Source organism: Osmerus mordax, chromosome 20 (assembly GCF_038355195.1).
Source record: "Osmerus mordax isolate fOsmMor3 chromosome 20, fOsmMor3.pri, whole genome shotgun sequence".
NCBI classification, from domain to species: Eukaryota; Metazoa; Chordata; class Actinopteri; order Osmeriformes; family Osmeridae; genus Osmerus; species Osmerus mordax.
Window position 1 is genome coordinate 5,369,942 of NC_090069.1, and position 12,418 is coordinate 5,382,359.

General features: G+C 56.4%; 1 protein-coding gene across 2 annotated transcripts in view; it reads right to left on the reverse strand.

The window, feature by feature from the left end:
• LOC136964041 (transcription factor 4-like) overlaps window positions 1-12,418 on the reverse strand; it is a gene marked incomplete in the record, with an annotated part of 88,316 nt that overhangs the window by 20,449 nt on the left and 55,449 nt on the right. For both annotated transcript variants that reach the window (XM_067257921.1, XM_067257923.1), the window contains 5 exon segments: window positions 1,715-1,793; window positions 1,916-1,986; window positions 3,837-3,972; window positions 4,102-4,232; window positions 4,525-4,630. In XM_067257921.1, coding sequence (XP_067114022.1) covers window positions 1,715-1,793; window positions 1,916-1,986; window positions 3,837-3,972; window positions 4,102-4,232; window positions 4,525-4,630 — 523 coding nt within the window.

The window sequence follows — 12,418 nt, forward strand, 5'->3', positions numbered from 1 at the left end:
AGCCCGGACAGAAATATAGGGCGCCATCGAAAAACAGAGGGCGTAAATAGATACGTGACCCGCTGTTATTATCACCAGCTGAGGGGGCCACGGCTCGCTGTAAAAGAGAAGGGAACAAAACAAAAAAAAAACATCTGGGATGGCGATGAAGCCGGGATCTCCTCTTCAAAGCGCCCGCCCGGTTCTTTTGTCTGACGGGGGAAACGTAAACGTCCCTTATCTGCATCCTGTCCTCTATTCACCCGGCGCTAGAATAAACAAAGACCCCGCCCCCCCCCCCCCCCCCACCCCTTCTAGCTTTTGTGTAGGTAATATCCCCGATCGTAACAAACCTGGGGTCATTAACCGCCTGGTGGCTGTGTGGGGGGAGAGGCCCCCTCCCGTGTGCTGTGGGAGTATGTTACGAGTACATCCGTCGTCGCTGGAGCCGGAGCAGGTAGGGAAACAAAGGCCTTTGATAGGTCGGAACCTGTGTGATGCTAATGGCCTGGGCCACTTCTTCCTTGGGGGGGGCGTTGAGGAGGGCACGAGGCCTGGCCAGCACCACCACCACCACCCCCACACACACACACACACCCCATCACCACTTTAAGAAGACGCCGGCGATGTGACGACCAGGATGAATTTGAGACCGTAAAAAAAAAAAGAAGCAGGTTCCACGACCAAGGCCTTTATTCTTCCTGTGTGACGCCCCCCCCCCCCCCCCCCCCCAGCCCTCTCTCAACGACCGTCCCCCATTATGAATAAGACTAATACCGATTATTAATCTAATTACCGTGTTTTTATTCTTTCATGTAAAGTCTAGGTTGTTGAAGACCGGCTCTATTTTTTTTTTATCGCTATCAAAACAAATGTCCATATGTTAATCAGCCAGTGATTACCTGCACACTTATGCAAATCATCTCTCTGTACATGTAACTGGTTGCAAATGATGAAGTCCCCTTATTAAAACTTGTATGTTCCGCTATCACTGTACTGTTGTCCGCTTTAATAAGCTTGTTTTTGAATATGCAAAGAGTAATAACTCTGACAGGATGATAAATATTAATTATTGCAGATTTCCCCTGTAACTTCAGTAAGGGGGTTCAGGATTTTTTGGCGCCTCATCCACAGAGCTCGTTTCAAATTATTTGCTGAAGTGCTTTTGTAATTAAGACTATCAGTCAGTACACATGAAATATCAAACTCTGTGACTAGAAAGAGACAATTAGTGTGGAATTTTACATAATGATCATGAGAAACTCATTTTTCACTTTAAGTAGCTGGCTAAACTAACATCGTTATGTGGAAGCACGGTAATTGGCAAAAATAAAAGAGATAAAAAAAGACAAAAAAAAACTTTCGACAAAAAAAGAAGAGACAGTTTGAAGCGCATTCTTGCTGAGAGGACTGTTAGCATGTTAGCTTCCAGACCACAATTATGGCTCCTGTTGCTACAACGGCATGGTGTTCGGCAGCCATCTTGACGGACTTGGCATTGTAAGGGGCCAACAGTGTTGGTGCCAACAGCTGAACTCTGCTCAGCAGAAGCAGCCAAGGCTTTTTAATAACCCAGAGATGCCTAGAAGGTGGGTAGTTCTCTCTGTTAAGAGTGTTGACAGTTGGGCATAGACCTACTGCTGGGTAAGGGGGGGGGTACAAAACTAACTAAGATGGTTTGTAGTCAAAGTTTATCCATGGAACAATACAAATTCAGGAAGCAGGATGTACTAACTTGTGAGAGAAGGAGGAGAGCCGACTGGGGTCGATGGATTGGACGAGAAACTGTTATTCGTGTGGTCTGGAGAATAAATCTGAAAAAACAAGCAAATACATTTCCTACTGTACACACAGCACAGGATAGAGAATGCGTCATCATTGAGGGTGGGTTGTGTGCCTATTCGTCTGTGGGAGTGTGTGTGTGCGGACCACTCACCGACGCGAGAGCTTTTCCCAGGGCGTCCCCAGTCTGAGAGCTGCTTGTAGTCCCACTCTGTGACCGGTTGGCTGTGACACACACACACACACACACAAACACGCGATAATTAAGTGGGATTCCGTAAAATATGGATGATAAAGATTCCACAAATCCCCCAGTCTTCGCCGATGGCCATGGTAGAACAGCTAGGGAGGAAGAGGACAGAGCTAGGCTCAGAGGAACTCCTACACCACTCACTCACACACACACACACACACACACAAACAGTACACACACTCACACACAAACAGTGCACGCACACACACACACAAACCCTTCAACCTCTGTGTGTGTGAGAGAAGAAGAGAGCGAGAGCGAGAGAGACAGAGAGAGAGAGAGAGAGAGAGAGAGAGAGAGAGAGAGAGAAACTTGTGTTGTGGCTTTGACATGCTCTAAACCCATCTCTCCTGACACCAGCTCACAGATGGGGTGTTTATGCTCTCACAGACAAGCACACACAAGCACACACACATCTTACATAACCCCCCCCCTGTCCCCCCCCGTCCCTAAAAAAGACAAACTCTCCTGACTGCAACTCCCAAATCTGAACAATCCATTAATGAAATTGGCTAGCCAATGGGGGTTGGGCGATGGGAGGTGGGGGGGGGGGGGGTTAAAGAGAAATCGAAAAGCAAAACTAAACCGGCATATGTTTTTGGAGGGGTGGCGAGGATTGGAGTAAGCCTCCAGGCTCCATCACGTCACAGCAACACCAGCGCTAACTCAGTCCAGCGGCTTAGAACTCAACCCCGAAGATCTCGCCGGCCAATTTAAAGCATATGTACGAGAAAATCTCTTTCAATAAATGAGAGCTTAAATGTCGCGCAGAGGGGAGCCTTCAAAAGGAACCATCTCTTATCCCCTTCTAATGTTTTGAAATGATTGACAATTGGCTTTGGCGTGGCCTGGATTCACCTATCCCCTGCGTTTTCATCTCCCTAAAACGGAGCGGGCATGACTGGGATGCACTGTACAGTGGCCTTCGGACAGCTCTGATGTATAGAAACAGAAAGTGGTTATGACTGCTCCGTATACATCATCTGCCTCTGGTTTCCTGTCGACGTCGGCATGCACGCTGTCTGATGGCGTCGAGTTCAGCAGGAGCGCGCCGTTGGCGACTTGTCAGGCTTCTCGCCACGTACAAACATATGGTGGCCCTGTCCAAGTGTGCTCTGGGTGTGTGCTCCAGCTCCGAGGCACATGACACCATGGCCCTCCACCCCCCCCCCCCCCCTCCAACGAGTTTGAAGAAAAAAAACACACAAACACACCCGGAACTCCCGGGTTGTTTATATGTTCAAGATGCGGGAGAGGGAGAGAGAGTTAGACTCTGAGGGAGAGAGAAAGGGAGAGAGACAGAGAGTCACTTTGAGGGAGAAAGAGAGAGTCATTCTGAGGGAGAGAGAGAGAGTCATTCTGAGGGAGAGAGAGAGTCACTCTGGAACGCTGGAGACGTCCTTCAATCTGTTTCTTATTGTTGCATTATTTGTTCTGTGCGCTCTTGGCCTCATGGCGACCTGCCTGTCTGCAGCGGGAACAACAACGACCGCTGCTGCATCACAGCTCCGGTTACCGCCTCAGCCCTGACTGACTTCACGTGGCTACACGTCGTCTCTCTCTCTCCTCTCTCTCTCTCTCTCTCTCTCTCTCTCTCTCTCTCTCTCTCCCCTCCCTCTCTCTACGTTGGTCCCTCCGTCTCTCGGTCTGGAGTGTCAGTCCGTCCCGTCCTACACGTCCCATCATCTTCAGCCACAAGATGGCCTCCTGCCTGAGCGTTTGAGACGTGACCCCCTCGCCGGGGAGCTGAGGACCGTGACCGAGGACGCCCCTCCCCCACACTCCCCCCTGCCCCGTCGCGCCGCCGCCCCCCAAAGCTCACCCATGACGCTTTCCGTGCCGTTTGTGGTGGCCGTGCACGAGGCGGTGCTGTAGTGATTGGACCCGCTGCTGCGATGGAAACTTGACATGGGAGGAAGACTGGAGTTGATGTCTGCTGAGGAGTGGGACGGATAGTTCTGGAAGGAGAGGTGGAGAGAAAGAGAGAGGGTCAGGAGCCAGGCCTGAGGCGGAAGACGGAGCCGAACGAAAAACGAACAGAGCAGAGAAGATTCTAGAAGGGAGAGGGGGGGGGGGGGGAGACTGACCAGTCTGTCGTGCGGGTGCACACAGTAGCTGCTGCTCTGGGGGCCGTGGGAGGAGTTGCCCAGCATGCTGCTGTAGCCCGGCTGGTTCATACTGTTGGAGGAGCTCCATGGGTCGGCGCTGTGGTGACCCTCTGATCAGGTGAGAGAGAGAGAGAGAGAGGGAGAGGCAGAGAGAGAGAGACATAAAGGAGAAACAGAGAGAGATAAAGAGAGAAACCGAGAGAGAGAAACATGTTAACAAAGGCATAGCTGTTTCCGGAAAATATATAACAACAGACAGACAAACAAACAGAAAGCTAAAGCCGTGGGCCCAGGTTTCGCCGGTAAGTGTCAAAAAAAGCACCCCCCCAAAAAACAATATCCACTCTCTTTAAATATCCAGTTGAGGTGGTGTGTGTATGTGTGTGTGTGCGTGCAGGTCACCTGGCATGAAGAAGGACCCGGGGAAGCCTCCGCCCGGAGGTTTGGACGACGGGTAGCCCGGCGAGTCCCTGTTGTAGTCGGCCGTGCTGGCAGAGGGAGCGTACACCTGCAGGACACACAGACAGGCCAGGTCAGACAGACAGACAGACAGACAGACAGGTGAGGTCAGACAGGCCAGGTCAGACAGACAGGTGAGGTCAGACAGACAGGCCAGGTCAGACAGACAGACAGACAGGTGAGGTCAGACAGGCCAGGTCAGACAGACAGGTGAGGTCAGACAGACAGGCCAGGTCAAACAGACAGGCCAGGTCAGACAGACAGGCAAGGTCAGAGCTGATCCACAGACAGGCCAGGTCAGACAGCCAGACAGACCCAAACACAATCAGGCCGACACAAACGTAGTCAGATCGACACAGTCAGCATGAGCAGCAAATGATACGGGCCAAGGTCACGCACAGCTCACCCTCCCCACCGGAGGGCTTAGCGACGACTGAGCGTCAGGACTTTTGGACAGAGATATTTAGCGAGCGATAGGAAAGAAAAACGTTCAAGTCTGCCCCGCTAATAGCGAAACGGCTAGTGTTCCACATCTCTCCCTCTTATCCAGAACTAAGAGAATTGTCGCCGAGCCAAACACGTCTGCCTTGACGAGGCGCGGGACGGCAGACAGGGTGTGGGAGAGGGAGGAGAGGGTTTCGGGGAGGAAGCACACCCAAACCTGATCGTTGAAACGCGCCTTTGGGCCAACTTGGCCCCGGCTTGATTGTAAGCGCATGTTTGCTGGGTGTGAAATGCAAAGTGTGGGTGTGAGGTGTGTATCGGGTGTGTGCTCTGTGTGTGTGAGTGTATGTGCGTGCTCTCTGTGTGTGTGCTCGGTGTGTGTATGCTCAGTGTTTGTATGTGTGTGTGTGCTCAGTGTGTGTGTATGTGTGCTCTGTGTGTGTGTGTGCTCGGTGTATGTATGCGTGTGCTCTGTGTGTGTGCTCAGTGTTTGTATGTGTTTGGGCTCGGTGTGTGTATGTGTGTGTGCTCTGCGTGTGTTGTCCGAGCATGGAATGTGTGTATGGGAGCCGGGGGAGTACAGCGCCGGTCTCTGCGGCCACCTCAGTCATGTCAGCTGCTCGGCGTCCTGCGTCACGCCGGCCTCGCTCACACGCTATAGGGGGCTCGGACACAAGACACCGCGGGACCACCCAGAGACTACAGCTGGGCCTGTCGTCCACCGGCCTGCGGGGAGGAGGAGGCCGGGAGCTCGCCCGCTGACCGCCCGCTGAAGATCTCAACACTGGCGTGTTCGCACCACGCCGTAGCACGCTGGAGCCGGCTGAGGCGGGAGTTGGGACTCGGTTGAGGGCGGACGTAACGCGCGGCAGGCAAGCGACACGATGACGCTCCGCTAGTGTCGAGACTCTCTGTGAGGGAAGCAGATCTGGAGGATCCGAATGAGGAAAACCTCGGAATTACCGTCTTAGCACAGAGAGGGAGAGGGAGAGAGAGAGTGAGAGCGAGAGGGAGAGAGAGAGAGTGAGAGCGAGAGGGAGAGAGAGGGAGAGAGAGTGAGAGCGAGAGGGAGAGAGAGGGAGAGAGAGGGAGAGAGTTTCAGGAATTGGCCAAAGGATTGTGGGATTGAGTGCTTAACCGAGGACTGAGCTGCACTTAACACAGCTGGGATCCAGGGCCATCCCATGGTGCACCTTGCGCGGGCTCAGGAATAAAAACAGAGGAGGGCGGTGAGCTGTCAGGCCCTAGATACAGACCGATCTCCCCGGACTCGAACCCAACACCAGTTCCAGGAACACTGCACACAAAAAGCGCATTTACGGAGATGCCGACCGGCCCGTCGTACTGGAAACGGCTGCACTCAAAGCAGTAGTAGTAGTATCCGAGGTAGACTCGCACAAACACCCAAAATTGCGTGTAGAAAATGTTAAAGTGAACGAGTGACTGTGATGCCAGAGTGCCCGTGATGCCAGAGTGCCCGTGATGCCAGAGTGCCCGTGATGCCAGAGTGCACGTGATGCCAGAGTGCCCGTGATGCCAGAGTGCCCGTGATGCCAGAGTGCCCGTGATGCCAGAGTGCCCGTGATGCCAGAGATGCGCTGCTGCAGCTTCAGGAAGCACGTTTGTTAGCGTCTTCCACCCTACATGCCTGCACCTGCTCCCGTCACTTCACAGTTTCTGCCTGTGGATTTCCGCTTGCCTGCCTGCCTGTCTCTCTGCCTCCCTGCCTGTCTGGCCGTCTTGCCTGTGGAATTTCCTGTCTGCCTGCTTGCCTCTCTGTCTGTCTGTCTGTCTACCGGTCAGTCAGCCAGCCAGCTTGTCTGTTTTCCTGACTGCCTGCTTGTCTGTTTATCTTCATGTCTGTCTATCTTCCTGTCAGTCTGTCTTCCCGTCTGCCTGCTTGCTCGCCTGCCTGTCTGCCTGTCGGTTTCCACAGCAAAATCCTCTTTAGAGACATTCCAGAGTTCGAACCCCCCAGGCAGCCTCTCAATATGGCTGACACACTCCATGAAGAGTCGCAGCTCGGTATGAAACATTACAGTTTTCATCAAAGCTTCTCTTTATGTCCCCGGGCCCTGGAAGATATCAAGGAACATTCCAGGAGACTGTTTGTTCCTCTTGGGGGGAACAACAGAAGCGTGAGCAATGTGTACAGAGACAGCGGAGAGAGAGAGAGAGAGAGAGAGAGAGAGAGAGAGAGAGAGAGAGAGAGAGAGAGAGAGAGAGAGAGAGAGAGAGAGGAGTGAAAGAGGGAAAGGGAGAGACACTAAGCACACGTCCCAAGTCCCCCACATGAAAAATGAGAGAGTACAGTTACTTGTGTGGACTGTTTGCATTTCTGTGGGGAATGGAGGAGTCTATTCTGGGGCGATGGGGCGCGTGCTGACTCCTGTGGAACGCCGCGGGACAATGAGGAAGAGAGGTCGTGGGGGGTAGGGTGGGGGTGGGGGTGGGGGGGGAGCAGCTCCCAGAAGGAGAGACCAGGTAGAGGGTAGAACAATGGAGAGGGAGCGGAGAGAGAATGAGAGAGAGAGAAGCGGGAACGAGAGAGAGGAGAGAGACAGACAGAGAGACAGACATAGAGAGAGAGAGACAGTGTGCTTAGTGTCTCTCCCTTTCCCTCTTTCACTCTTTCACTCCTTCTCTCTCTCTCTCTCTCTCAGTCTCTCTCTCTCTCTCTCCGCTGTCTCTGACAGAGAGAGAGAGAGAGAGAGAGAGAGAGAACACCCGCGCTCCCGTCTCTCCTGCGCCGTCTCCTAATGAACCCAACGTGTGGAACATCTGCTCGACCTCTCCAACCCCCGACCTCAGCCCCTCTCCCCTCTCCCTCCTTCATCAACACCCCTCAGCCCCCACCGCCCACCACCCCCCCCGGCCCGCCCGCCCGCCCGCACACCCCTACCTCCCTCCCTTGCCCCTGCACCCTCCCCTCCCGTCCCCCTTGCCTCCGCTCACCTTCCTCAGTCAAAACACAGGCCCGTCCCTGTGGGTGGTTGACCGCGTCAAGGTCTGACACTCCGCGGCGACGCGCTCCGTGTTGCGGCCTGTCAGAGGCCTGACCGCCAATCGCCGGGAAGCCGGTGAAGAATTTCAAAAGCCGTGACCGCGGTTGTTGTTTTTTTTGCCGCTGACCCGCGTTATTAACCTCTTAATTGAATCGACGTCGGCAGAGCAGATATCACACACAAGGTCAAACCGTGGGCAGGGCTGTTTCACTTTGGACAAATAGACACTTTAGTGAGGGTGCTTTCGTGTCATTTGAGGACGCAGCTCGGTGGATGGGCTCGGGACACGAGGTCAGTCGATGGAAAAAGCGACGAGCCAAAGGTTACTCAATAGAAGAGAGCGCTCGCCGACAGACACACAAACAGGCCCACAGGCACGCAGACACACACACGCGCGCACACGTAGAGAAATGCACGCACACACAAACGCAGTTCGCCGCCCGTTATCGAAAGCAGATGTGTTCGAATCGATGTGCTCGGAGGGAGCTCGTCGCGAAAACCCTTGAACCCCTTTTTCCCGGTTTCTTCCAACCCCCACCCCCCCCCGACCCACCGACCCCCGCCCCATTACACCTGTGCCTGGGCCCCCTCCCCCCCTATGAGCCTCCGCAAAACACGAACCCGATTGGTCCCTGCGGAGCTCGGCGGAACCGGTCGTGGCCGGGCCGAACCGGGCCGTGCCAAAAGCATCACCGGCCCGGTCTGGGGAGAGAGGGAGGCGTATCCGTTCTCACACCGCCACGAGGGGGTTCGGCTCTGGGATGGCCGACTCGCCCCGAACCCCCACTTAGCCACATCCCCGCCCTCCCTCTCTCTCTCTGTCCAGCTCCACCTCTCACCTCCTGCCCTGCCCTGCCCCCCCCCCCCCCCCCCCCCTCCTCTTCTCGTACAGGAAACTAATTAGACAGCTCATTGTGGCCTCCGTGTTCGGCGGGGGCTGGGGCCCCCGACACGAGGGCCTGCCACAGGGGCCCCCGCTAATGCACAACACATGGCGGGGGGGGGGGACTGGTCCGATGGTGATGTGCTGAGAGAGGAGCAGGGGGACGGACTAGAGACAGACCGAGAGAACGTGACGAAGAGAGAGAGTTACAGGGAGCGAGGGACAAAGAAAGAGAGCGAGAGAAAGAGAAAAGGAGGCGAAAACAAGGAAGAAAGAGAGTCAAAGAGAAAGACAGGCGGCGAAGGGGAGGAGGGGGAAAGGGGGGGGGGGTTAAAGCGGAAGGAAATCCCGCCCACCTCAGCCTGGCCTTTATTCTATCAACCTGCAATTGTGGTAATGTGCTCCAGATGCAGGCTTCCTTCCCCAGGCCCAGACCCGAGCCCGAGCCAGGCAGCTCTCACTGGGAAGACATGCGCAGGCCCCCGGGCCTGGCCCGAGTATCGCTTGCCTAATTGATTCCACATGAACCAAAGCAGAGGATGCAGGGAAGGTTGAGGGGGATGGGGGGGGGGGAGCAAGCACATGCTAGTGCGCGCACACCGTACCCCCGTCGAGAAAACATGCGCGCGCGCATTTAAAAAGAACTTTGCCGGGGCCTCCCCTGCGGAGGGACGGCTTCCTGTTGCTTGATTAGGGCGCACCGTGCGCAGACAAGTGTGTGCCTCGGCAGTGTGCACCTGTGTCTGAAGGAGGGGGTGTCAGCATGGACCCCCCCCCCCCACACACACCTCCCCCCCCCCCCCCCCCGCCAGTCAGTCAGTCACACCCGAGGGGGCTGGTGTGTACGCGCGGGGTGCGAGTGAGTGTGAGAAGGGGGCTCGCGACTACACCCTGCACGAGGGGCAGGTGGGGTTCCCACCGCAGGAACACCACGCCCTGGGGGGTGGGGGGGGGTGTGGGGTGTGTGTGTGTGTGGGGGGGGGTTTGATTCATAGCTTCCTCTTAGAGCATGGGGAGAGCGCTCCACTTCCGACCACGGACGACGAGGGCGTCGAGGCCTCGGGACGACAGCGCGATCCTGTCAGCCTTCATCGGCCCCCGTCGGCCTCCGCCAGGCCCCGTCGGCCTCTACCAGGCCCCCCCCCCCGGGCGGAGAACACATGCGGCCCTCGCACCGCAAAACACAGGAGGCTGCCGTTCCGACACACAGCCCCCCCCCCGCGCTTGACAACAGCCCCTCGTAAATCCTCCCACATTTCGGGGTTCCACTCGTCCGCCGTGGGCGTGTTGCCCGTGCGCTCCGGGGCCTCTGAGAGTGACAGGCCCAGCCTGCGTGGAGGGGAGGCGTGGCTCTACGCTCGCCTGCACGTCCACTATGCCCAAGGCCGCATCTGCAGTCAAACTCGGGCACGGGCCCCTCCGCTGGCATTTACAACCACGCTGCCCTCCTCTGCGTTTGATCTCACGACGAGCACCTGCCACGCTCTCGTGCCGTGGACACCGCCGACACGCACGCGCGTGCGGGCCAGCCTGCGCTGACAGGCACACGGTGGGGTCTGAAGGATTGGGACATGTATAATTCAGCGGGGCACTGTGTCGAGAACACGCACCAGCGAAAGATAAGCAGTCCTACAGGGAGATAGTGTGTGTGTGCGCCGCCGCAATAACAGGACCTGATTGTCTATAGGAGGGAGCTTTTGATGTGCCCTGCATATATTGAGACCCCACCCCCCCCCCCGCCCTCCCTCCCTCCCCCCGCCGAGTGTATGCTCTCCATATTCACCTTGGTGAACTAGACGCCCCGCTGTGTGTGTGTGAAGACCTCCTCCTACACCGCCCGCCCCTCCTCCTTCCCCCTGACTGGCTGTCAGTGTGGAGTATTCGTGGTGACACACACGCGCGCACGCACAGAGGTAGAGATACGAGGGAGGTGGAGAGGGGGTGATGAGCAGCGCTCACTCAGGTGGATGTACGGAGCTATTGCATCTGCGTAGACGCCCCCCCCCCCCCCCCTCCCGCACACACCAACCTGCCCCCCCGACCCAGATAAAGCACACGGACAACGGCGTCGCACGCGACACTGGCGACGCTCACCGCCCGCCGAACAAACCTGCGCGGGAACACACGGTTCAAAGACGGAGATTGGAATCGCTGTCCACGGGGGGACGGAAGACAGGATTGGGGCGGGGTGGGGGGTATGTGTGTTGGGTTTGGGGGGGGGGGGGGTCGCGGAAGAAAGCGCTTCTTTGAAGGGAGCGCGGGGGCGATAAGACGGGTTATCTCCTCATCCCGGCGCGGCGTGCTCTCCCAGGGTGAAATGGGAAATGTCAGACACGCGGCGCGGCGCCGGAAGAATCCTCAAACCCAGAAAAAAAGACAAACGTCAGGTGGATGACACGGCTGGGATATCGGGGGAGGGAGCGGGGGGGGGGGGAGTGCACACTACCAGCAACAGGCAGAGAGCGTCCATGTTTGCTTTCCTCCGACAACCGGGGAGCATCGATGTTTGCTCTCGCCGCTGTCCTCGCTCTCGTCGCATCCACCGACAGCGGCTTCGGGTCGCCATGGACACTAATCTCTCTTTGGTCCCGTCGCCGAGAACGGTTTGCGCGTGCGTTGACGCACACGCATTCCTCTCACAACGACGGGCTCTGTGGTGCGGCGTCCTCTGAAGTGGAGGCCCTGCGCGGTCCCCCTGCAGGCTGGCGAATGTCCTACTGGTTGGAAACGAGGGACTTTTTTTTTATTATTATTATCTGTCCGAGCCACCCCAACGCTTCTCTCTCTCCCCCCCCCCCCTTCTCTTTCAACCTGCCTAGTGATTACAGAAGCTGGCAGTGACGCTGGCAAGCAGTGGGCACCGTGCCCGGGCCTGCGTCTCTGCCCCCCCCCCCCCGCCAGAGATGACGGTTGCGACACTCTGCCTCGATCTGGGTCTGATCGCGCACTGCCTCCATCTTGGTTTCAGCGCGAGGTGGTTTGCGGTACTCGCCCGGGACCTGCTAAGGACCGGGGGGGGGGGGGGGGGAGGCCGGAGTGAAAGAAAGAAAAAAAAGACACACAGACTGGCCATACTGGCCGATTTCTCTTGGCGAACAAAAAAACAAGAAAAAACGAGAGCAATTTTAGCGTGTTTATACTGCAGACTCCAAATGAATTCAAGATGGTGGCTGGGCTGAAGGAACAGCAGACTCTGCCAGGGGGGCGGGGGGGGGGAGATCTGATCAAAGAGATTCGATTCAGCAATTTGGAGTTCTTTTTAATTGACCACTAATTAGGTCAAATTAACCCCGAGAAAAGCTTGGCCTCGTCGCAAAGTGATGCAGGAGGGACACGTGTGTGTGTGTGTATGTGTGGGAGTGCGTGTGGGGGTATTAGAGGGCTCTCACACAGGCACACCCCTGTCGGGGTGCAAGTGTCCCTCTCTGAAGGGGCGCGCTGCGGAGGTCTTACCTGGGGACTGCTTCCGGGAGGTTCATCAAAGGCACGCGCGCGCGTGTGTACG